General features: G+C 40.9%; 2 protein-coding genes across 9 annotated transcripts; both read left to right on the top strand.

Annotated features, from left to right (window-relative positions):
* The first annotated feature begins 8 nt into the window (after positions 1–8).
* Positions 9–13,046, top strand: LOC139149495 (DNA-dependent metalloprotease SPRTN-like). Its single transcript, XM_070721271.1, has 6 exons — positions 9–414; positions 4,609–4,717; positions 8,018–8,062; positions 9,629–9,703; positions 10,853–11,111; positions 11,888–13,046. The coding sequence occupies exons 1-6, from the start codon at positions 131–133 to the stop codon at positions 12,646–12,648; spliced, it is 1,533 nt and encodes a 510-aa protein (XP_070577372.1). The 5' UTR covers positions 9–130; the 3' UTR covers positions 12,649–13,046.
* A 759-nt stretch (positions 13,047–13,805) lies between these two features.
* On the top strand, positions 13,806–25,623 carry LOC139149497 (uncharacterized). Of its 8 annotated transcripts, none has more exons than XM_070721274.1 (7): positions 13,806–14,754; positions 17,567–18,093; positions 19,993–20,089; positions 20,605–21,728; positions 22,120–22,299; positions 23,329–23,540; positions 24,227–25,623. In XM_070721274.1, exons 4-7 carry the CDS (start codon positions 21,347–21,349, stop codon positions 24,416–24,418), a joined length of 966 nt encoding a protein of 321 aa, XP_070577375.1. In that variant the 5' UTR covers positions 13,806–14,754; positions 17,567–18,093; positions 19,993–20,089; positions 20,605–21,346; the 3' UTR covers positions 24,419–25,623. The 8 variants fall into 8 exon arrangements, with proteins under 8 accessions (XP_070577375.1, XP_070577378.1, XP_070577377.1 ...); XM_070721277.1 differs by having other exon boundaries at positions 14,572–14,754; positions 17,567–17,708; XM_070721276.1 differs by lacking the exon at positions 13,806–14,754 and adding an exon at positions 16,391–16,495.
* Positions 25,624–25,848: the final 225 nt, after the last annotated feature.

The raw sequence follows: 25,848 nt of genomic DNA, 5'->3' as shown, positions 1-25,848 counted from the left end.
CATCTCAGTTTCCTGGTACAGTGACAGCTGATTTGCAGGAACAACACACAGGGTACAGATTATGTCACAAGATCAGCTGTTGAAAACGTCGATTTCTTTCATATTCGGTGATGTGCGGTGATATCAAAAAATGAGTTATGACAGTGACGCAGTACTGGCTCGGTTGTTACAGGAAGAGTTTGACCGGGAATCTGCAGACAGATTAGGCCGGTCGCCGGAGCCATCATCATCGACTCAAAGCACATACGATGACGTCCGCAACAGTAAGACCCAGCCTGTTTCGATCGTTGACGAAAGATGGGAACTAATTGACCCGAACCCAGATATAAGAGCACTATTTTTGCAATTCAATGATCGATTCTTTTGGGGAAAGTTGGCGGGTATTGAAGTGAAATGGAGTCCACGCATGACACTGTAAGTAGGGTTGCAGTTGCATTGCACAACGTTGAACTTGAAGTCTTGCATAATCAACTTTTATATGTCATATATGCGACGTCTCTCACGTTCTGTCGCTCGAAATGCTGCTCTCAGCGGCCTATCTATCAGTCGAATTCACTGACCATGTAACTCTTATTCGAAAAAACTACGGGCAACCCTCAATAGTCCTTGATTTCAACGGAAACGTCCAGATAAGTCATTGTCATGATTTGGCGGTTTGGCAGGCGGGAAAGTTTACCAAACACCAACGGATTTATTGATAATACTTTTTATAGTAGTTAAATCTTACAGTAAGAAAACATTATTTTTAATATTATTAAACATTTGCTCATAATAATTTTATCTTTGAACGACTTTATTTTTCTCTTAATAATATGACGAAGAGCATCAGGTTTCATCACAAATTACAAAGTGAAGTTACTTATTGGACGGTGGGGGCGCCCTTAAGGGCAAATTTTGTGCAACTGTTTGACTGTCCGTCGTTTCAAAAGATAGTACTGGGCTGGCTAACCTTGGCACCTCTTCTAGGTTTCTCTAAAGAATGTCTGGAAAATTATGTATGACTACTTCATGTGTCGTTTTCTTCTAAATTCGAAGATATCTTTGGCAACTATATGTAATGTTTTGTAACAATTCTAATGGTTGGGCAAACTTCCATTTCCTTCAATTTGGAAAATTTTGAAAATTGGCATTGCCAATTCATCAATCTTGCCGTCTGCTACCCACATGACCACAAATAATCTATCGTCCAATCAATAATGATAATTTTTGAGTAAGAGTTTTCAAACATATTCTCCCCTTCGAAAAAGTTGACAATATTTTTAAATTATACAATAGTCATAATAGCTTACATATTTGTATGGCGGGACTAACTAACATTGTGAATGCCATAAACCTTACCATTTCACATATTTTTATGACAGTGTTTTTATAGGAACATTACATAGTTTTTTATTCGTATGGTACTTTGAAATAAACACTCTAATACAGAACTATGAAAAATTTGAATCAGGTTTCTTTCTAATGTTACAGCAATTGATATAATCATGGTATCAACATTGAATACCATAGTACGTCTAACAGTGACTCCAAAGTTAGGGCAACCAGTAATGTTACAGCTTTCAAACTTTCTCTCAAAGCAGGATGAGTAATGTATCAATGATATGGCTACTTTGGCATGTGCTGCCTTATTGGAATGATTGGTTTATGACAACACTGACAATCAGCGTCACATTCCTACATGATTAGACTTCTTCTGGTCTATAACACCATGCCCAGCGATAAATTACAAAAACTCTGAGCGCTATATCAGTAAAGATAACAAATGCCACCGCTGCGATGTTTTAAATTCTCAGCATTTATTCTTAATTTAAACACTCAGCAGTAGGGCACGCCGTACACTTCATATCATGAAGTATTTGTCAACACTGTTGGACAAATGAAAAACACTGTCTACCAGCATGTCCCTGGAGCTACAACAAAAAAGATGAAAAATATTTTTGCCATACTGAACAGCATTTACTTCACAGTTGGGAAAAATCAATAGATAGTGCAGTCAACATGTTACATTGTAGATATCTATTTATGTAACAATTTACTTAGCGTATAGATATCTTTATGGACAGAAGTCTCTTCTGTCAGATAAATTGACAGTCTTTGAAAATGAAAGTGTGGAAATTGACTTTCCTAATCATGTTTTATTAAGTTAAAGAGACAAAAGTTGCCATTTTTAGCTCATATTTGGTATGTTTATAAATACCAAAAAGAGCTTATAGGGTGAGTCGTGGCGTCTGTATGTATGTATGTGGGCATGTATGTGCGGATGTATGTCCGTCACACGCAAAAGCTCCCATACCGCCAAAGCTACCATCTCAGTATTTGGTGTACAGGTAGATGCAGGGGTTGAGATGTGACGTTTTTCAAATGAACAAATCAGTGTCAAAAATGTGCAAATGAGGTAAGAAAAAGGGAAATCCTGCAAATGTGCAGGAGTGGTGGCATGCCAGTGACTGAAACAGGCTACTCCACTGACCTTGAGTCATTTCCTGTTATTGTTTATGAACTGTTACATATTAACAGACCTGCTCAAACTAAGAGGGACTAGCTGTTTCTGCTATGCATGTTGCTAAAGTTGACCTCCAGTACCTAAAGTTTCAGACCTTATTTACTTTTGTCATTCTTGTTTTTCTGGTTTAAATATTTCTTGTTGTTTTTCTGGTTGTACTGTGCAGAAATCATTGTCATAACATCAACGTAGAATTTTCCTGCACTGAACAGATAGAAACAACATTTATTGTTGATCTTTGGTATCCATAGTGGTATGTAGCAATTCTGATCAAATGTGAGCGACACTGTATAATTGCGGTATTTTTCATTTTGAATTTTGTTTGATACGAGATACTACTTATATTGTTTGACATGTTGAAAGATAATGAATGAATGGATGACCATGCATATATTTGACCCCGGTGTTAGACACCATACATGAAACCATCGCGAAAATGAATTAATGGTCATGACCATTAATATACTTTCACCCTGGTTTCATTTAATTTGTCTAAAATCAGGGTGGAATATATGCATGGTCACCCATTCAATCAGTATCTTTCAACATGTCGAACAATATAAGTAGTATATTGTATCAAACAAAATTCATGAAAAAATGGGCAACTTTGTCTCTTTAATTTAAGGTTTTTACAAAATTACGGTAAATGTAATTGCAATGTAAAGCTAATCGAAATAGGAATTATGGGATATCTAAATGGTACAGTAGGCAGGAGAATGTAGATTTTTTGGAAAATGTTCTCACAGAGGTTTGCATTGATGTGATAATTCTTTCTTTTTCATCTAAAGATGTAAGCACTATAGATTTGTTAAACCTCTCTTCCTCAACCATCACTATTGCCAGTGAAATAAACTGAGGTACCCTCTCATCGTGGTTCACTGCAAGACAAAGCAGATAGTAGCCATGCAGAGATGATGGTATTTCAGTTCCAAAATAACCGCCATCACTCACATCCCTGTCACAATCAACACATTTCAATCAAATTACACGTGCCATGCAAGTCAATGTATGTGCATTCACTAGTAAGTGTACATAGGTCTTTCCAAACATAAAAAAAGAAATATTTCATGTGACTTGTATGGGTACAGGAGTCACAAATGCAAACCTGTGAACGGAACCACCAAGTGACGCCCCAGTAACTGTACGTGCACCCTTCAACAATTTTTCAGTCTTTGTTGTTCAGTGTGTAAGCTGTATAGTCTCATTATCCCCGGAGCATGTTGAAACAACCAGTATTTGGCTTGTCAACAAAGTGCATGTACAAGGAGCATACTTTAAGTTGAAACAGCGCATTCAACTTCAAGGGCAGACAGAAATTCCATTTTTAACAATGGCAATGCACTTGACAGGTATGCAGGCCTGGTTGACCACCTGAATACTGGGTATTTCCATATGCTATGGGCAGTTGACAAAGAAACTGGTTAATATTATATATAGAACAAAGATGAGACAAGTATTAAGATTAAGGTCACACAAAAAATTGTTTCTTAAAATTTCCACTTCTACATATACATGTACACTGGCCAATCAAGAATTTAAAATCCAGTAAAATAGCTTCAAATTGGTCTGCATCATTGTCATTATTTATTGCAAAGAAATCATATTCAACCTCTTTCCTCAGCAGCCTTGAATTCCTTAATAGTGTTGTTGTGTGACAAGCTTGGACTTGCATGAAGATTCCAGCGGAGATGACTTGCCATGGTGCAACTGCCGTATCATTTGGAACATGCTGTTTCTGTCGTAGAGTACAAGGCAGTCTCTGAAATAAGAAAAAAACTATCCAAAGTGGCAGCTTTCAGCTACTGTGTTCTTGTTTCATTTAAAGTGACTAAAATAAGTGAAAACAATATAATTTGTCTCTCTTCCGTGATATATATTTACTCAGCATTTGTTTTCACGAAATTGTAGTGCATAGTTCTTTAAAAATTTGCTTGCGGCTTCTGTTGCTCCTCAAAAATATTTGAGGAAAAATATTTTTTGTCTGGCCTATTCGTGTAAGGCTTTGATGGAAAAAAAGTAACTGAAGGCTGCCTATTGCTTGTTAACCACTTCACAAATATCACTGGTGGTACCAAAAAATTCAATTTTATTTTTACTTCCACTAGCTGTGCCGGTTTGTGCTGCTACGAAGGAAGAGGTGGTCTGTGCTCCATAAGATTAAGCCTGCCTTTGCTGAAACTCAGGCCAAGGAAGGATTTAGTGGAGACTCTGTTGGTGAGTGCAGTTTCACAGTGTGACCTTTCAACTCTGAACTCAATAAAGAAATTACACCGTCTGACAAGTGGTATAAAGTTTTATCAATGGAGTAAAAAAAGGGAGATTGAAGCGAGGCCTATTCAGGGGTAGTTATTTCTGACCTCCCAGGTTGCCATTGTATTAACAACTCATTTCAAAAGTCATTTATTTGCTAATTGGAGTTGACTAATTGCGTTTTTGGAAGTCAATTATAGATTCTGTGTGTTTGAGTTTTATGATGTAGATAATTGCCAATTTCATCCAGGGAATAGCAGGAATTCTCAAGGGTCCCAGACAAATTACATGAAAATGTAGAAGATTAGCAGATCGATATTTAAGGCAATGTGTTGCATCAAACCATAAGAAAACATCGATTTATGCGAGCATTATCAGGGTTTTATAGATGCCAAAAGTTATGTTTTGTAGCATTATCTCTCCACTCAGCTGTGCAGCACTTCTTGTACCTAAATGACAGTTGCCATGAGCCGTTTGGTTTTTAAGCTTTTAACAGACAGACATACATAAGATAACCAAGTGTAAAATAATTTTTTGCTAGAATACAGAGAAAGGCAGTACCTCAAATTGTCTGCATTTATACTTGTAGGATATTTACACAGACAAAATTTTGTTACCTCCCATAATACACACCTTAGCTCTCAGAAAGTACTCAGCACTATCAAACAGCAAACGTGGGCATTGGCTGAAGTATGTATGGTATAAAGTTAAATAATGGCATGAGGAATACTAACAAGTCTAGTTATCAACATTTTGAGCTGGTGTTTTGGACTACAACAAAACTCAAAATGATGGCCAGATACTGTACTAGACCATGAATTCATTTGCCAGCGTATTGAGGGCTTGGGTAGTAGAAAGATTTTGCTCTTGTTCTGGTGAGCAAAGCTGTCAAGACTGTTTTTACACACAGAGTGCAGCAGACTTGATGAAGCAGGCAATGTTTATACACATCTATTTACCAAGGGCAAGATGTTGTGGTCCACTGACAAAAGCAACCATACCTTCCATTATTTCAGCCAGCCGTGTCGCCGCTTGAGAAATGAGGTTTATCTTATTTTGTTATTGTTTGCAAAGCACAACTCCTCTGAGACAGTTCCTAACTATGTACACATACCTACTTGAATCGAATCCACAGAATGGTTCAGTTCTTTCTGGTCTCCTTGTTAGCTTAGCAGCGTGTTCTGTATTGGCATCTCCACCGATAGCAACATGGACCTTATCAATTAGATCATTGTCTTCATGGTTATCAATCATCTTTCAACCACTTTTTTGACATTTTGAAATTTTGTACTAACTTATAGTCTCTTTTCATTGATGTCCAGTTTGTTAGTTCCCAGGGATGACCTCCTTGAGGTTCCTTCAAATGATCATTAAAAACGCCAAAATGCATTTTGAAGAATATTTCTTCTGAGTTCATCATTGTATATGACATCTATCAGAAACCACTTTTCCCAGTACCCTACAATAGCCTTTGACCTCTTCACCCCCTAATTCCCTGTAAACAGGTCCACAATCACCGTCGCTTACAATGGTTTTGGGACAAACCATGGTGGTGAAAGGGTCAAACATTGCTAGACATGCCTGTCATCACCATGTGTTTTGTCATCCAGTGATGACTTTGTCTGGTTTTTGGGTGAGACACAGCTAGATATATGGCTGTGCATGTCATGATAGCTTTAAGGTGTATGAGTACTTGGTCCATCGTTGCTGTGTATGGCTCTACCCATATCATTGATGCATGTGACTGTTGCTGAGTTTGTGCCAGCCATGTACCTGGTGTGTGTACGTCACACTGTGGCCATGGTGCTTGCTGAGGCCATATACAGGACGTGCCATTAGCATGCAGTGAATCCGTGGCATCTTCTCTTTTTTTGGCACCATTTTACAAGTGGTATAGCCATAAACTTATGACGTCAAATCGCCGTACACAAAAAAACCCACAGATTCTTGTAATTTTGGCACTGTGTATTGTGTACAGCGATTTGATGTCATCAGTTTGTGGCTACACCACTTGTAAAATGGTGTCTTGTTTTGAATCATTCCTCCCAGTTGCTTCGTACCATTATATCAAGATGTTTTTGTGTGCATAGGATATCTGGAAGTACTGATAACATGTTGTACCCACTATATCAGACATCATGTGAACGCAGGTGTTTTGAAACCTTGATAACTAAAAGTCTTCCATCAGTCCCTAGCGTTGCTATGTATACTTTCTACTACTTGCCTTGTGCAGTGTGTACCCTGGCAGTAGATATGTCAATTTTCAGTTTGACATCTGTAAGCCTGGCATGCCCATCAAGAAAACAATAGAGCTGTGATTATCAACAAAAGAGAAATTTCAGCTTCCGGATCTCCATTATTCTTCTTCTATAATTCTTGAAATTGCAGGAATACCGCAGCATTCTTCTGGTTCTTCCATACCTTTCCATTAAAGAAATTGTGTATATAATACTGTAGGCATATTATGGAAATCATGGACAATATAAAGTAAATTATGCTTTATGTAAGAGCTTTTGTAACCACTGTACTGGATAGAGTTTGCTGTCACTCGACAACAATTACAGATAAAGAAGCAGAATATCAATAGATACATGAATATATGTGTATTTGACTTTAGCATTTGAAGAGAATTCATTTTATAGAGGAATATAAATTTTCCTTGCATCAACATGTGATGGAGAAACGTGTACACTGTACAGCAAGCAGGCAGAGAGAGAGAAAGAGAGAGAGAGAGAGAGAGAGAGAGAGAGAGAAAGATATGTTTGCTAGTATTAAATACTTTTGATCATATACAACAGAGAGAGATATCCAAGTCATGCAACTGATATAAATTACATTCAGCTTGTATCCACTGGTTCTTGTTCAGTGTATCAAAATAGGATTCTAGCTTCTATACTTGCAATGCCTTGACCATAATCTAGGGAACAACATCAAAGCCCATTTATTGTATCTATTCCTATGCACTGAAAACAAAGCCCTCAAAGGTCCCTCACTTTGAACCCTAGGATTGCAAACAGTCTCAGCTCTCTGGAGCCAGGACTCTTGTCTGCAAATATGTTTGCTTTTCCACCAGTAAATTTATGATTTTTTTATGAAATACCGCGCTTGTGTGAAAAACATACATTATATTCAAAGATTGGAAGACTTAAGCGAGTAATTGCCTGTCAGTGTGTTTTGTGAGGGTTGTGTGATCAGGAGTTGGCCTGTTCAAACAACTTGCACTGTTTGCGTTTCGCTGCTAATACTATCTGATTTGCCTTTCAGCATGAGATGATTCATGCCTTGCTGTTTGTCACTCACAATAATAAGGTCAGTATATGCATCAAGGACTCCTCCTCCCCCCCCCCCCACCCCCACCCTCCTTCTTCCCAATCCAAAATTCCTGATTCAAAAAGGTTTAGAGTAAAATTTTGCTCAATCAATCATTCATTTTGTTTCAGTACTTCTGAGATACTGACTTGAAGTGTGTTTAATCATGAAAATGCATGTCAATGAATTCTAATCACCTGGTTTCTTTTGATGTCTGACAGGTGTTATGTCCCTTTTGTCTGTGTGATTGAGCTCTGGATGGGTCTGAATAGAGTAAATTTGAAGAAAATTTTGTTTAGTTTTTTTCTTTTACATTTAACTGTTTCTGTGCTAAGCTTGAAAAGCACGTAGACAATGCAGCGGTTGTGTTCATATTTGTCAGACAATGTAATTGACTGTGGTAATATTCCATCATTCAGTTCCTGTGTGGACGTGATTGTCCATGATTTCATACTCCAGCCTTTCCAGGCGGTGATCTAACAGGATTTTTATGTTTGTTTCATTTTCCATAAAAGCAGCCCATTCCTTTCACTCTCAGCGTTGACAATACTGTGATTGCCTCTAACAGCAGGCTTTATGGGCAGAGCTGGAAAGAGTTAAAAACAACATATCCTGTTGTTGAATTCGACATCTGTGGATAATAAAATGTTTATTGTTTCGAGAAAAAAATATAATTAGAACAGTGACAAGAAGTAGAGTAGTATGCTAGTGTGTGCTTTGTGTTGTATAGCTTGTCGGTTACAGTTTTAAGTAAATTTTCACAGAAATATTAGTCTTTTGTAGACAGTAAGCAAAAGGCAAAATTACCCCACTTTAGTTTGCATATTGCCATATTGAAATGTAGGTCTACCATCATGTCTTCTTTGTGAAAATGGAAATTAGCTCAATTTTCAAAATTTATGCGCAGCAGGAAGTGAATTGTCGAGGGAGAGTTATTGAGAATGATGTGACCTTGTTTAAAATTTGAATATTCTCTGACCTGGCGACCTCTGTGTTAGGAGGAGGGAAGGGGCTGTTCTGGTTTCAATTTGAAGAGTCTTTTGTGCTGCGTTGTGTTGTGGCACTGTTGGAAAATGATGAAATCTGAATGCCTGATGTTGGTTTTATTGGGAAAGATCCCATTGTGTGCTTTGCAGGTAGTCAATTCTCCATGAAATGGAATTTGCAGAACATTTTATTGTCCACATGTGTCTGAACAACGCCCCTTAGGCTTGAAACCATGCATGCATTGAACTGGCTGAATAAAGAAAAGACAGGAAAAAAATCAACTGAGTGAAAAAAAGATGCAGGTCTTCACTTGCTTTTCAAGGCTATGTGTCTTGACAGGCTCATTTCACTTTTACCATCAGACCACACAACTAAATTTTCTTTCATAGTGAAAAGCCTGTCTTTGCTTTCTGTGTATTTTTTTCTTACAAACAGATGGAACACGCTGCATCTGCCCACCCCAGTGGTTGGGTGGAGGCAAAACCACATTTTGCCCCCATCAATATTTCTAGAGTTACCAGTCTGGCTGTGTGCCAGAGGAATAACTCAATGATGTTTTCTATATTACTTTCTCATCAGGACCATGATTCACACGGACCAGAATTTCATAAACACATGTATCGAATTAACAAAGCTTCGGGAACTAACATCAGCGTAAGTAACATAGATTAAGACAAAATCTCCCCTCTGTTGTCCCTCCCCTTTTGTTTTTTTCTTATCAGTTGAGGAGGTTCCCCTTCCTTACCCACTATTATTTGCCAGACACCAAGCTCGGCAAGCCTCTGTAATTACTTAGTCTGGTAATTCACTGCCTGGAACCACTGGACCATGTTTAATTGCTTATCTGCTCTACAAACACAAATACCAGGGAACGATTACTTTCTGTTTACAAAACAAAAGCCCAGAGATTAGTCACCTGACCTGTGATGGATAATCAAGAAACTCGAAAATTTAATCATCTTTTCCTTTTCTCTCCCCCATTCTAGAAATATGATCGGGAGTTCACTCACCGCAACGCAAGCTGTTGCTTTTACAGACTGCTGATCCGATTTCACCGCTCGTTGTCTAATGATTTATTAAGAGAGCTTTATTTTCATATGAATATGACACCCATAAATCCAAAAAGTTTGTCTCATGAATGTATCGAGGTCAGATATGATTAAAGGCAAAAAGTGGAACAGGCAAAGCAGAGTGAGAGACTGCTGAATGAGAAGGGGTCATATTCACAACAAATAGGTTAAAGGTCGCAGGGGGGAATTTTTTTTTTGCCAATGGGTAGTCACAAATATGTCTACAATCATGAAATATAGGAAATACATGGCATAGTATTGTGCATGTTTGCAAGCACTTTTCTCGCAGGGTAGGTCATAGACCTTGTCATTCAGCCAAGCTTGACGCTATTCAGAGTGCTGTCTTTGTTTTGTTTCATGCAGGATTCCTGGGGAAATTATTTCCACAGAGGGCTGTTAAAGAAAAACAAATATATCGAAAGAAACATGTTGTTATGAAATACATGGAATTATGAAAACACAAAATGTCTAGTCAACATAATCTAATCATTGAGATTGCCCAGGGGAGCTGTTGCACTGCACTGAGGAATGGTTCACGCACACACGGCTTGATACTGTGTTGCATAATTGGGACTGGCTGTCGGGGCAGTGAAGTATGTCACCGACAGCGCTTCCATTGTGTGTTTACGCTGGCTTGTTCTCTGGAGCCCTGTCAACAAACAAAGACCAAAAGAGAAAATTCCAATAGAGAAAGCGACTCTCATGCCCCCCTTCTATCTCTCTGAACACACAGGTATACCACAATTTCCACGATGAAGTGGACGTCTACAGGCAGCACTGGTGGAAGTGCAACGGCCCCTGTCAGAAACGGCCGCCGTATTTCGGCATTGTCAGACGCGCCATGAACCGAGCCCCGTCGGCCAGAGATCCCTGGTGGGGGGAGCACCAGAGATCGTGCGGGGGAAGCTACACCAAAATCAAGGAACCGGAGGGTTATGGACAAAAGAAGGGCAAAACCAAGAACGTTAACACAGCAAGCACTGATGGGACAGGTAGTTGTTGATTTGATAAAGATGTGACACAAACACGCACACACTCACAGACAAAACATTACTTGTCTGTGGAGTCATTATGCATGTATGTCATGTAATTAGGTCTTTTGATGGAGGCTACGACAATTCATGCATGAAGATAAAAGAAAAAAAATAAGGTGTGATGTCTTCATATCTGCAAGTGAGTAATTCATTACTGTCTTGTTAATATCTAATTTATATGTTAATATCAGGCTGGATGGTACAGTGACCTAGAAAGGTTCCATCACAAAAGTAGGTGTTGATTGCCCCTTTAGATTATGCCATTGTTTCTGTTTCCAGTAATGCACAGCCTCTACTTGGTAGTAGTTTTTTTGTTCTGTGAAATACAGGCACGAGTTGAACCCCTAGAGCTCCACCAAATCTTTTATGTCACCCCTCACCCCTTACCGAACACAGGACAGCAGCACCTGTTTTGTTGTTTTGAAGCTTGCTTTAATGGGCACTTTTGTTATCAAATGAGGAGGGGTCACTTTTCAACTCCTTTTTTGCCTCCCCGTATCGTTTTATCTGTCTCAAGCCACTTTTTCAAACAAAAAGCACGACTTGAAAGTATTAATAGCCCCAGGCCAAACAAATCTGAAGGGATTACCTGTTCTGAAAAAATAAAGAGCTTGTGTCCTCCCATTCTGCAGTGCCTCTGTGTATTGACTGCAATGGCACGCAGACAAAGCTTGGATAATTGCCATGAAGTTTAATAGGAGTCTTGAAGATTGAGTCTGCATGTTTCATTTCAGATAAAAAGAAACCCGGCAGCCAAGATATCAGGGACTTGTTTTCTCGCGGAAGGGAAAGTCACTCAGCCAAGGGTCCGGGAAAGTCAAAGGAGACGGACTCTGACAAAAGTAGCGGCTGTGATGATCAGGAGAAACGACCCGTGGCAAGTTTCCCAGGTTCCGGACACACCCTGGGCGGGTCATCCTCAGGTACTTCAAGACTTCTGGCAAGCAGTGATGAGGCGTTGCCGGGAAACAAGAAAAAGCCCAATCTGAAGGCAAAAAAACCTCGTCCGAGTCCAATTTCCTGCTTCAGCAGTTCATCAGACGAGGAAAATATGAATTTTAGAAATCCCAAAATTCGGAAAATTGATACCAATAGTAACTCTGATCATAAAGATTTTGGTTTAACGGATATTGCTTCCAGCAACAGGGGGAAGTGTGTAACTGGAGACAGACAAGTTCTAGACAAGACCAGTTCTCAGGGAACCAGTAAAGGTATCTTGGATGCATTCAACAGGCAAAGAGGCCAGGAACGAATTGGCTTCATTGCCACGGTAATTGACTCCCAGAGTGAGGAGGACAGTGATGACGATCTCATCCTCACATCGGTCTCGGTGAATCTGGTAAAACAAAGAGACCACAACAACTCGACGAAAAACTCCGTGCCAAGTCAAAGTAGGCACACCCATGACACAGTCAAGTGCCCAGTGTGTGAGCAGATGTTCACCAGTGTTAACATCAATGCACACCTTGATTCATGTCTGACTTCTCATCTGTAATTCCAATTAAGTGAACAATAAAAATGACAGTGCTTTGTAGCTGTCTAGAGTATCTATGTAGTGTTTCACATGTGTGAAAGAGCAATTTGCCTCCCAACTCAGTGACATAACACGTTGTAACATATTTATTTCAACATACAGGAAGGAACTGTAGTCTACTAGATCTGAAAAGCATGAATAAAATTTTAAACGCTGTCAACAGAAACGTTTCATAATTTATGTTTCCACTCTGTTCCAGTAAACTTATTGTGAATAATAGAACAAAACTGAACACTGCCGGCAGCAACACATAATTTATACGTTCACTCCATTCAACTGCTTGAGTTGTCAAAAAATGTAAAGCCATGTAACAAATAAAAGGAACAGTTGCAAAATAAAAAGTTCTCTTAATGTGTCAAGATCTTTTTACTGTCCATCTGTGTGTGATAGTCTACCAAAGAAGTCTTGATCAGACTCATGGAGGTAGCTACTACCAGTACCTCCATGGTGAGACTTACAGGGATTTCATTCACAGAGTTTCACAACCACTGTGTCAGTTCATGAAAGGTGTACCTCTGTTGAAACCCCATGGAGTGAATCTGAGTTATCAGTCTTTTTTCCGGTTCCCTTTGTTTCCCTCACAGAAGAACTGCTCTTTATTTGTCACTTTTGTGCATTTTTCCCCCTGCTCCACAGAGATAATAAATCAAAGCCGTGGAGTGATGCCATCAACTGCATAACAAAGAGGGTGTTTTTGTTTTCTGGAAACAAAACTGTAATTTGATCAATTGTTCTTTTCTTCTCGACTTCTAAATTACCTGTAATCACCGTGGTGTTTTACATGACAAAGTGACCCAAATCACATTCCCTAAACCTCTGTGAGATGCCTCACAAGCAGCCTTCAACATTCCCAGTGCCGCCAAAAGCCACAAAGGAACTCTATCTCTAGTACTTCGCTGGCACTTCAGGAAAGTGTTTCACCGATTTCGAATCACTTTCTGGCGGGGTTGTGAGGTCAAAAGGTCAATTTTTTAAGAGGATAACCTGTACAGTGCTTTGATCAGCTGGCAAAGCAGGGTGATGATCGAAATACCTATACTCGTGTACTGCGCTGGTTGCCATGGTTACTGTCACGCTTTCGCTGCATCAAGGAAAGAAAGAAAATTTGCATAACGATGCACATCACCACCATCTCGAGGCAGGGCACACACACCCAAGTGGAATCATGCTCCAGTACTCTTTTCCATTACTCTTAAATACGTCTGTAAAGTCAAGTATACGCATTGTTTCTTCCTTGGCTGTATTTGTGTGGCAGCTTGTCTAAAAGGGGTCTAAACGGAGCATTGCCAGAATATGTAGCTCGCAAAAGCAATATTAATTTCTGTCACAACATTTTCACAGACCCCTGTATCAAGTTTGCGCACACAGGGCAGTCCTTTGTAATGCGGTTTTCTCGAGGCTGTTGCTCCATACAGCAATGCATGCGTATAAACGCTCCGCAGCCAGAATTTTCTGCTGGTGGTGTAATCTTGAATGGAGTTTATTTTGACATCAAAATTGTAATTGGTGCGTACCCTGTCATAGTACCCAGGATCCGACTCCATATTACAATGAACGTATGGTAGCCCGATAACCTATTCAAAATCTTTGAATTGATATGCCCACTCTACCGGAAAATTTAATCTTGTGTTTGGTCGAAGCGCCTGTGCATTCTGCAATTGTGTGAATTAAGTTTTGGTTGTGCCCAGCGCCATCCAAGCAGATGGTTGCCACAGTAACCGCATTCCAAGAGAGATCAGACTGGCAGGTAGGAGAATGGATTGAACTTCCAAAATCACCCACAGGTTCATGGATTTGTGTGTTTTGTTTCCTAAATGAGGCTGATGAATGGTAGAGGCGTTGACTGCCTTAAAAGGCGGAATCGTCGTTTTGATTGACCTCAGGGGGGACCGGCGCCGTCTTGCTAAAACAAAGAAGCGCTCGACGCTGTTGTCATCGGCACCACCGTCCCTCCACCCACAGCACGAAGCACAGTACCAGTGCTACTCAGGAGCAAATTTCCAGAGCTGTTTCAAGACTCATCTGTGTTACGGAGCCCTTAGCCGATAATTAAGAAAAAAACTACCGGTAAGTTTTGTTTGGCATTTTTAAAAGGAATTTTCTCTATAACAATTACTGGAAAGGTCCCCTTACCACGAGAGAAGATCCAAATGTCATATGCAGATTTATGTGAGTTGTCACTTAGTGGACGCAACATCGTTTCAAAACAGGATTGTGCGACGGCAAATATTTGCGCTATACAGGCACTGGATAACCAGTATATAGAAAAACGGTGCAATACAGACTGGTGTAAGTTTGACACAAGTTTTGATCATGAAAAAAGGGAATTTTTACACAGACAGGTCTGACTTTTTAGCGACTGTTGCACACTGGAGTTGCCAGGGGTAGCTTGAAATTTCACGGTAAAAAGCGTAATTTGCCGCATAAAACTGTCAGATAATAGCGCTTGAATACTTCACATCTGAGCATTCTTAATAAAATTAGAGTGCGTGCGCCCTACATCCCAGGAACGCATTCTCTCATTGTTTCCTAATACAGATAAGACGTACAAGAGACGATTAAGCCCCCGTAATGTAAAGGGTTCTCTGTTGGAGAAGACATAACACTAGTTTCCTTCACGAATTCCTTCACGAATTTTTTGCCACCTAAAACCCAAATCTATGTCCGTGTTCTTACATTGAGTACACATGATAACGAATACATATTCTCTATGTTTATAAATGTCGTGTTCATGCAGCGACTTTGCATCCAATGTCGCAACAACAACGGGGAAATATACCGGTTACATGTAAGGCAAAATCGAAAGAACGTGACTGACTTGCAGCCAATAAAATGTGCCCTATGGAAAAGAGACGAAATGAAGTCCCTGGGACTAAGTAATTTGTTTTCCTTTCAATCATCCATTATAGTCTGAAATTAATCGAGATTAAACTATGTCAGGTACGTGTCGATTCTTCTATTGGCTAATAAAAACGAGCCCCAGTTTAAGTCTGCCGCATAGCTACACGTACTTTTAAATTAAGCATTTCTAAATGAAATAGAACGAAGAAGCGAATAAGGAACTATTTAAACAGTAAAACGGCTAGTCTGATTGCATAACATAATGTACGTGAAACGTTTTAGCAATGTCTACAAGAATATTTTTGCAAATTTTAAGCCATAAGATAAACAGAAAAGAAAAATCTGCCAATGACATGTAAACTAGGGCACAGGTATGTCAAACATGTGGAATTCTCCAAATTCTGAGACCACTACATCGATAATGGAACATTTATCGACGTTTTCGTCCACAGAGATTTATTGTTTACATAAATACATGTACACGTACATACATATATACATACATACATACATACATACATACATACATACATACATACATATGAATATACGTATATGTATATTTTACGAAATAGATACATTTAACATCTAACATTACAGTTACATCAGAGTCTTACACTAGCTGTGTCATCGTCAATTCTTTGGAAAACCGAGTTGAATAATGCGTCGTAATGTGAGGGACAATTAACATTAGTACAATAAAAATGAGAATAAGAGCAGCATGACATCACGGCATTGAAGAAGGACATAAAAGATGAATGGTAAGGGGTTCTCCAGTTGTTTACCACAATGACTATTTTGGAGATTTCAAAATTAGCATAATCAGATTTTCCTGAATCCATAGCAGTGTTGATCAGACACGGCATCACCTTATTTAAAAAGCGCAGTCCCTCCGGACCCACAGCCAGCACGGCATTGCTGATGATATCAATAATTTCACGAGACGATTTATAGAAAGTTTTGAAAGGTAAAGGATGCTTTGCAGGAGCTTACTGAACTTGTCTAAAAAGTCATACACAAAGAGTTGTATAGATAGTATGAAGTCAAAGCATTACAACCACTTTTTAATGAAAACTGGGGAGACTAGGAGTAGGACTAGGAATAAGCACACCTTTCTGAGGCTTTGCTGTATACTGGTGATGTGGGTTTAGAAAACTTCCCAGCATAGTCGAGGTCACAAACACGAAGTTGGCGGATGTTGGCGGATTCTGTGTACTTTTATTCAACGAAATTAGCTTGTTCTAGGCCGTTTATTATCGTTAATTATTCTTTACGTCCATTTTATCAGGTGTAGCCGATGTAGGTATTGTGAACAGTCGACGTCAATTTCATCGACCAACCTTCGGATTTGTATGGTTTCAGTGTCAATCTGTTTCTGTTTTCTCTGGCCTGGCTTGCTGAGCGTGCGTAAGTGACTGTTGTCACTCAGGACAGCTTACTGCGCGCAAATCGGGTTACGGGTTTAAATAGCTGCAGTTGGTCCAAATACTGCTATTATTGCTGACAGCGTGGCGGTGTCTGCTGGTGTCCATCTAATAGCTAATTGACAGGAGTGGGATAGAGAGAGAGCTCGATGCTCAGTTATAGCGGGACCCAATATCTGCAAGATCACCTGAATAATATTAAAACAAACAAACCGACTCCTTTGCCTAATCACGTTCCCATCCCTGCACTTCCGTTTCCCCATTTACAATTTAATGGACTGGGTTCCCCACACCGGGCTAGCCGGTCAATCACTTTTTAGACGATACGTCATAACTGAAGCAGTTATGAAGGAGAGAAACCTCAGACTTACTCACATCCTGATTGTAGCTCCTCATTTGCATAAGACAACTCTGTTAGCGAAAGTGTTGACAAAAGTCGCAGGAACTTGATTTACACACCTTTTGTCAATCTGAAAGCCAGGAGTGTTCGGACAAAGCGACGTGACATGTATTGGTACATAGTCTTTACAAAACCCCTATCACTTACTCCCGGGCCGAGTGTTTGGCGCATTCACAAGCTAATGTTTCTATTGTGTGTTTGTATTTAATTGCAGAATGTTGAGAAAGTTCACGGGACACGCTGTAAGGTGGTCAAATGTCATTGAGCTGTCTGCGTAGTCGGGACACCGCGCAGAGCCTACAGCCAACCAAGGGGAACTGTGAACGTAAACCAGCCAACCACATCGATAGCACCAGGTAATCACTAACTGCAACAGTGACAACTGTGACAAGACCTTTGCCCAACGGACGGGCGCATTTCAATCCTTGGCGAAGCTCAGCCCCTCGGCGTTTTTTTTCATCGTCCACAGAGCCGTTGTCACAAACAACAAACCAATAAACCCAAGTTAATTTTTTACACCGAGTGAGGCAAGCGTTTTGGGGGCAGAGTCCACTCGTGGAACTTCCGGTCTTTGTCGCTCCGACATAAGGTGTGTTACACCACCGTTTTTTGTGCATTGCCGAGAAATACAGGATATACGTAACAACCGGACTATTCATCTCGGGCTGGTAACTTTTCTCCATAAATCACCACTGCCCCTACCCGAAGACTGTTCCGTCGGACATAGTCACAGGTGTAAAGGTGAGTAAAGGTGACTGTCTAAAAAGATATCGTCTCTTTTGAAGACGACCGACTGCGTTGTGAACACAGCACCTCGAGAAATCCTGTTAAAAAAGGCAACAAGGTTTGTGTTCTTTGGTTAATAACTGTTACTTAATCTAGTATATGAATTAGACAGCGTGTACACTCCTTTTCAATTCGTGACGTGTTGGTGATTGGATTAGATCACGATGTTATTATTAACATGATCTTTGGAACGTGTTAGCTGTGTGAACGAGTACGACCACCGAAACAGCACAGCGTTCATAACCAACAGACCGAGGTATAATCAACGGCTTGTCGACAATATTACGCCGACTGAACGATCGAAACAGTCTCTGTAAATCGTAAGTGCCAACAATCGTATATCTGAGTGTGTGTGTCTGCTCGTAATCGATAGTGCAGCGACCGTGAAAATGGAAGTTTTGCTGAACGTAAAACGGAGCAGCCGTTTGTGACAAGGGGGTCCTTGCGTATACTCGCACTGGGAGAGGCAGACACACGATCCGTCGTCAATCTTTTTACGACAATTATCATGAAGTCGGGCCAAATTACCACTGGGGATCGTATATCGAGTCTCTAAAAAAGTGGGAGACTTTTCAGAACAGATGGTAGATAGAGCACGTATATCCACTGAACCATGTGTGGCGCTCATTGGACGACTCGACCAAAGAACAAAGGAACAACTATGCGGCCCAGTCATAGAGAACCAACTCGCCCATTATTCATGCTTATTGTGTACATCATAATAATAACTAGATCTTGCTAAGACACATCGACGTCTCTCCGATGCAGATTTTGACAGATTCAATGTAAGTCTGACAGTCCAGTCTTGTTCGTTGATGTTTCCGATTTCAGAAACCATCGCTAATATTTCCATCCCACGCGTTTAATCACATCCGTCTAGTCATAGTCGTCGGTTGCCAACTTCTTCACGATATCGCTCGATATGTTATTTAGCGTACATCTAATATGGACGCCAAATATTTCAGTAACCAAGCATTCTATCACAAATTTGCATAGTTGATAAGTGTCTCTTGGTCGGCTGTTGTGGTCGCTGTATTTGAAGTCAAATGCGGGTCATAAAAGTTGGTTTTGTCTGTGACACTGTTCATTACAGAACGAAGCTGGAATAGTCGGAAAAAAGTCCATCGCGAAAGTTGGCGTGTGATGACGATTTTCCAGCGCCTATACATTACGACGTTGTCTGGCAGCCAGATTGCAAAGTGTAAACACCTAATGTTAGTTCGGGTACCGTTGCTTTTGACGTACGTTTTCAAGGCTCTAAATGGAGCGTGCAGAGCTCGCCACTTAATTTTATTATTTTTTTTATCAAACGCAAATTCCTTTCCGACTTGATGCAAACGACGTTGAAGTGACCCGTTTCGCTCATGTGTGTGCGTGATGTTTGCTTATCGGGTAGGAACGCTGATTTACGAAGGATTTAAAATTGTTGGCGAGCAGAGATACTTAGGTATTTTTTAATCGAATCGATTGATGGAGTGCTTTATTTTTTTCCCCCGGGCCGCCGTGCACAACATCGAATCGAGCCCAGAGTCCGTATCAGCTTTCATGACGTCACGGGTACTGGGCGCTTAAGTAAATGGTGGTCGTAGCGATCAGGTCATAGTTGGCTGGCTATGTATACGTACCTACACACACGCATAGGCGGTGTAAAAGAGCGGTAGGTATTTCTCCTTTGAGTCGCGGAGTTCCAACACCTTGTGATGACAGGAACTGCGAAGGTCCTTGCAAAGTCTCTCTCACGGTCAGGCGAGACGTGAAGCATTGGCGCCTTACCGTTGTCGGGAGATCGGCCCGACTGATCTGAAGAAGAACTGACTTTTTCACTCTATCCTTTGTTCCACCGGTTTTTCACAGATGAGGAAATTCGCAGCAGTCAAGGCGATCCTCCTGGCAACATGTCTGCTGAAGTTGGTTAATCCCGTGCCTACCAGTGATAAAGCCATCCTCCAAAGTGAGTATAAGCGGGTTTTGTCGTGTAGTCTTGCAACGTTAGCCGTGTGAGCCGCATTTCCCCCACGGCCTTGAGTACCATGAAAAAAAATCGTTTGCAATTGGCGGGAATTGGGGAAGTGTACCATTAAGCGCTCCTGTGTTCATAGGCACGTACGGTCATTGAAATAGCTTGACATTGTTCGTGCTGTGACAAATAACGAATGGTTTTACAGATTTAAGGCTGCTGAAGTCACCCAAACAGTTCCGACGGGCGTAAAATGGATATTTCTGGTACCAATTATGCTCACGTAATTTACGGAGATGGGGGGGGGGGGGGAGGACGGTGTCTAGGGCAATGCATTACGTATTCTAACTCAGTCTCATTGATGTCTGTGTGTGTGTGTGTGTAAGCAAGGACGATTGATGTCTGTCTATGCAGAAAACGTGTTTTACTTCGTTGACATAGTGTCGTAAGTGCAGCCTGTTTCGTGCGTTTTATAATAGATGCATGGCTCCATGTGTTGTGAATTGCAGGATTGACGAAGGTCGGAGTCGAGGCCATCCGTAATGATTTGCGTGAAGGGCTGCGGAAACTGGAAGATGTGCATCACTTGATGTCAGACGATGAAAGGGTTAGAATAATAGCCATGCATTCAGCCAATCAGACGCACCAGGTAGCCCTAGGGCACCTACTGGCGGAATTGTCGGCCTTCCGAGAGACCAACCAAACTTGCATGCAAAGTTTGAGGGAGCTGTACATCCAGCGATGCCTGCCGTGTTTGATCCGTATCTGTGAGCAGCGTTACGACACGTACTGTCGCCTGGTGCCGGTGAGGTCGCAGGCTCTTGCTTCAGTGGACTTCAGGGATTTCGATTTCAACATTCGGGAATACATCGGCGACAACGCAAACCAAGTTTTCAACGAGAAAGTGCAAGAGTGGTTCTCGGACCCTGACAACGACCTCGTTGAGTTGCTGGCAGATCTTGAATGGCTTTGGGAGAAAATCAGCGAAACGGCAGACGACATCTCTGATTACGGTACTGATGATTTTCACAGTTGGTTCACGGACACCACAGACGACTTCATCGAGTTCTTCATCAACAGGTTGGAAAAGTGGCTGAAGAGCGAAAGAAACGACATCGCCGATTCTGTGACCGACAGGATCGACGGCTGGTTCGACGAGTACGTCGGCGAGAAAAACGAAAGTCATACAGTAGGGGGCATACTCGATACTGTCGGGGAGAAATTCGAAGACTTCTGGGAAGGGTTTTCGAAATGGGCCGACGAAACGCAGGACAAAGTGAAGATAAATTTGATGAATTTGCCGACGATGTCAACGAATTTTACGAGGAAAAATTAAGCGATCACCTGGAGAAAGTGCGGAATCGCACGCAAGAGGCTGTCGATAGCGTCTTCGAGAACGTGAAAGACGTCGCCGAAAAGGCCCAAGATCTACGCGACAACGTTCGCCCATACATCGACCATGCTGCAAACGTAACGCAAACGAAACTTGAAACTATCGGTGATAGAGTCGATGATGTTACTGAGGATGTCGGTGGCTGGTTTGACGAGACGTTCGGAGATATATTCGACAGTGTGGCAAATAAGACAAGAAGTCACCTAGCTGTTGTATTCGAAGACATCAACAACTTATTCGGTACGTTATAGTCTATTCAACACAATTGTAACTTTTCGGAATGCTAAAGTGAATCTAGAGCTTATAATTAAAAGTAAATTTATATTGAATATACTGTTCAGTCTACTCCCAGATTGAGCTACATGATCCGTGGGACGTGTTACGACTTATTATGAGAGTTCCTTTGAATTAGTTTAAATGATTCGACAGGAAAAATAATCCTTTGGGACTTTCTTTCTACATACCCCACCCACCTGACACTACAAACCCCACACACCATTAACATGCATCATACAAAATACAGACTGACAGACATTTGCATTGTGTAAATCAAGGGGAGACATAAAGTATTAAATAATCTCTCGTCTTTTGTTCAGGAATTTTCAATTAAATTTTTCGCCTTTATTAACAGGAGGTCCCTATCACGGGAGAAGGAGACGGGCCCTAGTGGGCGTTGATGGCAGTGACTCTGCCTCGGAAGAACAAAGACGAGGTCCCACTTGTGAGGAACTGAATAGCGATGACACCCGTGGTCGAGCATGCATGAAGTTCACCACAAAATGCTCTGAATGTGCCATGCTGCCGGAACGAGGTAATTGCCCTTTATTTCCATTTCTCCTGCCCAAGCTTTATTCGGAAGAGTGCGTGTGAGCTCGAGCCCACGATAGCAGTGATGGCTCACACGCGTGCTCAGATAGATCGGTTGGTGAACGCTGTACATTGGGGCACGTGTCAAACCGAGGCTCTCACTGGAACCGTCGTGGAAGTCTCACCGTAGATATCTGAAGCCAAGTCTCCTATAATGGAGTTTGAACACGTGCCCGAGAATATTGATTAGGGAGAGTTGTATAAGACAGAAGCGTGTGGACTTAACGCCACACGACCCAGGAATGGCCCGAACGACCCACCCAACCATAATAGCACCCGTCATTTCTCAAAAAGACCCTTCATTTCTCACGCATTTTCTATTGCATAACGCAATACCATTAATTGCTCATTTCGATTGTATCTGAACTGCGATGGAAACTCATGCATTTGCATAATTGTGGTCAAATGATATATTTGAACCAAACCTTCCTTCAACCGTATTTAAATAACAAAAACAGTCCCGTTTTCAATATAATTTGACCTAACTCCGAGGAGCAATTTTTTCTCCGCGCCAACGTTTCGGAGGCGGGGTGATGAGGGGTTACGAGAGGTGGGAGAGGAGGGCACTGAGCGAGAACAGATGGTTCTAGAAGTAGGGGTACTCGGAACAACACATGATGGTTGTACGCTTGTGGCCAAGTAAACAATGAAATGCAGTTATTGAAACGGGCATTCATCAGGCGCCGAGGGTTGCCCAACTATTCATATTTTAATGTAATGTCACTCCGTTCAATTCCCCAGTGTTTTTCGATAGTGTAAGATTATTTAGGTAAAGGATTTTCAATGAATGTACCTCGTCAGCGAAGCATTAAATAGGTTTGTCTTTGTGTAGAGGGGTCGTGAGTACTCTTTGTGGCGATTTCTGCAAACAAAATACTAGGAAGTGTGTTGACATTCTCTCTCTCTCTCTCTCTCTCTCTCTCTCTCTCTCTCTCTCTCTCTCTCTCTCTCTCTCTCTCTCGTCCGCACACAGATTGTCCAGGATTCGCCCATTCCAGGGAAGCATTCATCAACACGCTGTCCGATTTCAGAAATGCGACGTCCGTCTATAAGTCTGTCTTCGAGGCCTTTAAAGAGGGTCAATTAGAATATCACTCTGGACTTCACAAACTTGCCAGCAGATACAAATGGATCTCCAAATTCCAACAATTGCCGGAACACAAACGAGGATATAAAGTCATTAAGGTAAACCCAGATACACCCTTTCCCGCTATGAGACCTCTGCTTTAATAGAAAGTTCTCCGCAGCGGAGTCTAGACGGACAATGTTCGTCAAGCAGCGGCGGAAAATAAAGGCAATTAATTATTGTACTACATATTGGCAAAAGCCGTAGCTGAGTGATTCCTAACAGAGACGCCATAAAATAATAAACCTTTAAGCACCACATAAATTAATTAACCCAGTTCTGTCGAGTAGTCTAGCTACATGTACACCTCCCACGTTTTCAGAACACTCAAATATCACGTAGATATGAAATTAAATGATTGCAATTTCCGCTTCCCGACGTCAGTTGATCTAACAATGTACTTTTAATAATTTAGAGCGCATGAATGGCGGTAGCAAGTTGCTTCTGTTTATTTTACAGGGTATCTAAAACGAGCTCGCCATCTGTACTCGCGCAGTACAGCCTATTTGTTTGGCAGTAGGAAGAACCATTTCGTCTGCATATTAATAAGCCCCTTTGAAGTTTATCACCCACGGCGCACTCGCATCTTGCGTCATGAAGTAGACTCATGCAAAGCTCCGAAATATTGACGAAACAATACATTTCTCCCCCGCATGGTACCTATGAGCTTTAGGTTTTTTTAGAAATGCCAAATATGTATGTTATTTTCGGTTAATTAATGTCTTTGTGTATTTATTCGTTCCAGTTGAACTTTAACCCCGATGTGGATGATGACGATCCAACAGACGAATTCGCGCCAGTTGAGGCAACGGTGGTGATGTTTGGCGAGCTGCCGCACACGCTCGTGGTGGAGATACCCGTCAATCCCTGGAATTACGACATCGCTGGCACAATGATTGCTGCACGGGCGCTCGCCTGGTACTCGTCGCAGTCATGAGCGATAGCGCCATCTAACGACAGACTTGTACAACAACAAACACAGAAACTCATAGTTCCTAAAGAGATTCCCCAAGCAACAACACATCGATCAGCGTTCCACGTGGCCTAAATTAATATTTAGCGCAGCATTTGCAGACGTTTTTAAAAATGATTTAGTGGGGCGAGTTCTAATCCATGTGGATCCTTTACAAATTTACAAGTTAATAATAATGCAAAATTATCATTATACGTGATATTGAAATGCAAGAGGGACGGCAGATGGTAATTTAATTTACATGTAATCCCAAATCTCGTTCGGTAAGCTTCAAGTTAATCACATGGTGACGTTTAAACCGGAAATGACAAATGTTTTCATCGGCCAGCTTGTTATTTTATCGACGCACTCACCTGCTTGATTGATATGCAAATGTCCAAATGTATAAATAATATATATGTATGTTTCTAATCAGAGACGTGAACAGTCGACAACTCTTCGATGAAGCTCGTCACTTATGATTCGACAAACACTGCCAATGTTGTGTGCTTATCTCTTGGGTAGTGTGACGTCACGTGCCAAAGAACTATTGACATATGTACAGAACGATGAAATGCCCAAACCAATTATAGAGCCGGAGTTTCTGTCGATGTCTTTGTATCTCAAAAGTCACCTACGATGAAAGTTTGACTTCTTTCTCGACGAAAACGGGAATGGGTCACACTTTGAAGGCCAAGGACCCACAATGAACATTTCTAGACATCTGAAAATACGGCAAGTTTAACAGCTAATACTCTGCAAACCAATGATTTGCAACAGTATTAAAAACGCACGAACATCTCGTATATATGGCAAGCTAGCGAAACAACGAAAAATTGGCGCCAAGCTTATAAGGCAAAGTTCTGAATATTGTCAATATCCTCTACAACTCGTTGTTTGATTATGTCATGGACGCTAAATTAACCAAATAAATGGGATTATTTTATATAAGGAGGAAGAGAATTTAATTATTGTGTAATTATTGTGTCTGTAATTTGAATCTTTGTCTCTATCGTCTGCCACTTTCGGCAAACTACTTAAAAACTATAACTACCTTCCTCGTTTCATCTGTCAAAGAATTTTTTGCGTTTTTGAGCTTTACATGTATGTGATTTTTAATGTGAAAAGTACTAAGATTTTTTGATATATAACATCATTATTGGAGAATAAAACTTTTATAATACTCGAAATTGAATGGTTTCTGAGGTTTTTTTCTCGAGTTACGGGTTGTTCTTATCCCAAGTTGAGCAAACCCTAAATAAAAAGTATGTTTTGCGAAGGCTATACAGGAAATGACATTTTTTTCGCTCTGAAGCTTCTTCAAAATGCCAAAAAAACCAAAGTAATCGGTAAAGTTGGACTGTTATCGCACAGTATGGACTGTTCGTACTTTGGCTCTGTCATTGATGGCTGCT

This window comes from Ptychodera flava, chromosome 14, assembly GCF_041260155.1.
Source record: "Ptychodera flava strain L36383 chromosome 14, AS_Pfla_20210202, whole genome shotgun sequence".
In the NCBI taxonomy this organism is placed as follows: domain Eukaryota; kingdom Metazoa; phylum Hemichordata; class Enteropneusta; family Ptychoderidae; genus Ptychodera; species Ptychodera flava.
The sequence above is the reverse complement of the archived record's forward strand: the minus strand, read 5'-3'. Positions and strand labels throughout refer to the sequence as shown.

Bases quoted from the DNA above. Each gene is read 5' to 3' on its own strand.
- LOC139149495 (XM_070721271.1), top strand. From the start codon at position 131: ATGAGTTATGACAGTGACGCAGTACTGGCTCGGTTGTTACAGGAAGAG. The intron at 415-4,608 runs GTAAGTAGGGTT...TACTTCCACTAG, and splicing joins TGGAGTCCACGCATGACACT to CTGTGCCGGTTTGTGCTGCT. The intron at 11,112-11,887 runs GTAGTTGTTGAT...GTTTCATTTCAG, and splicing joins AGCAAGCACTGATGGGACAG to ATAAAAAGAAACCCGGCAGC.
- LOC139149497 (XM_070721274.1), top strand. From the start codon at position 21,347: ATGGGCCGACGAAACGCAGGACAAAGTGAAGATAAATTTGATGAATTT. The intron at 21,729-22,119 runs GTACGTTATAGT...CTTTATTAACAG, and splicing joins AGACATCAACAACTTATTCG to GAGGTCCCTATCACGGGAGA. The intron at 22,300-23,328 runs GTAATTGCCCTT...GTCCGCACACAG, and splicing joins TGCCATGCTGCCGGAACGAG to ATTGTCCAGGATTCGCCCAT.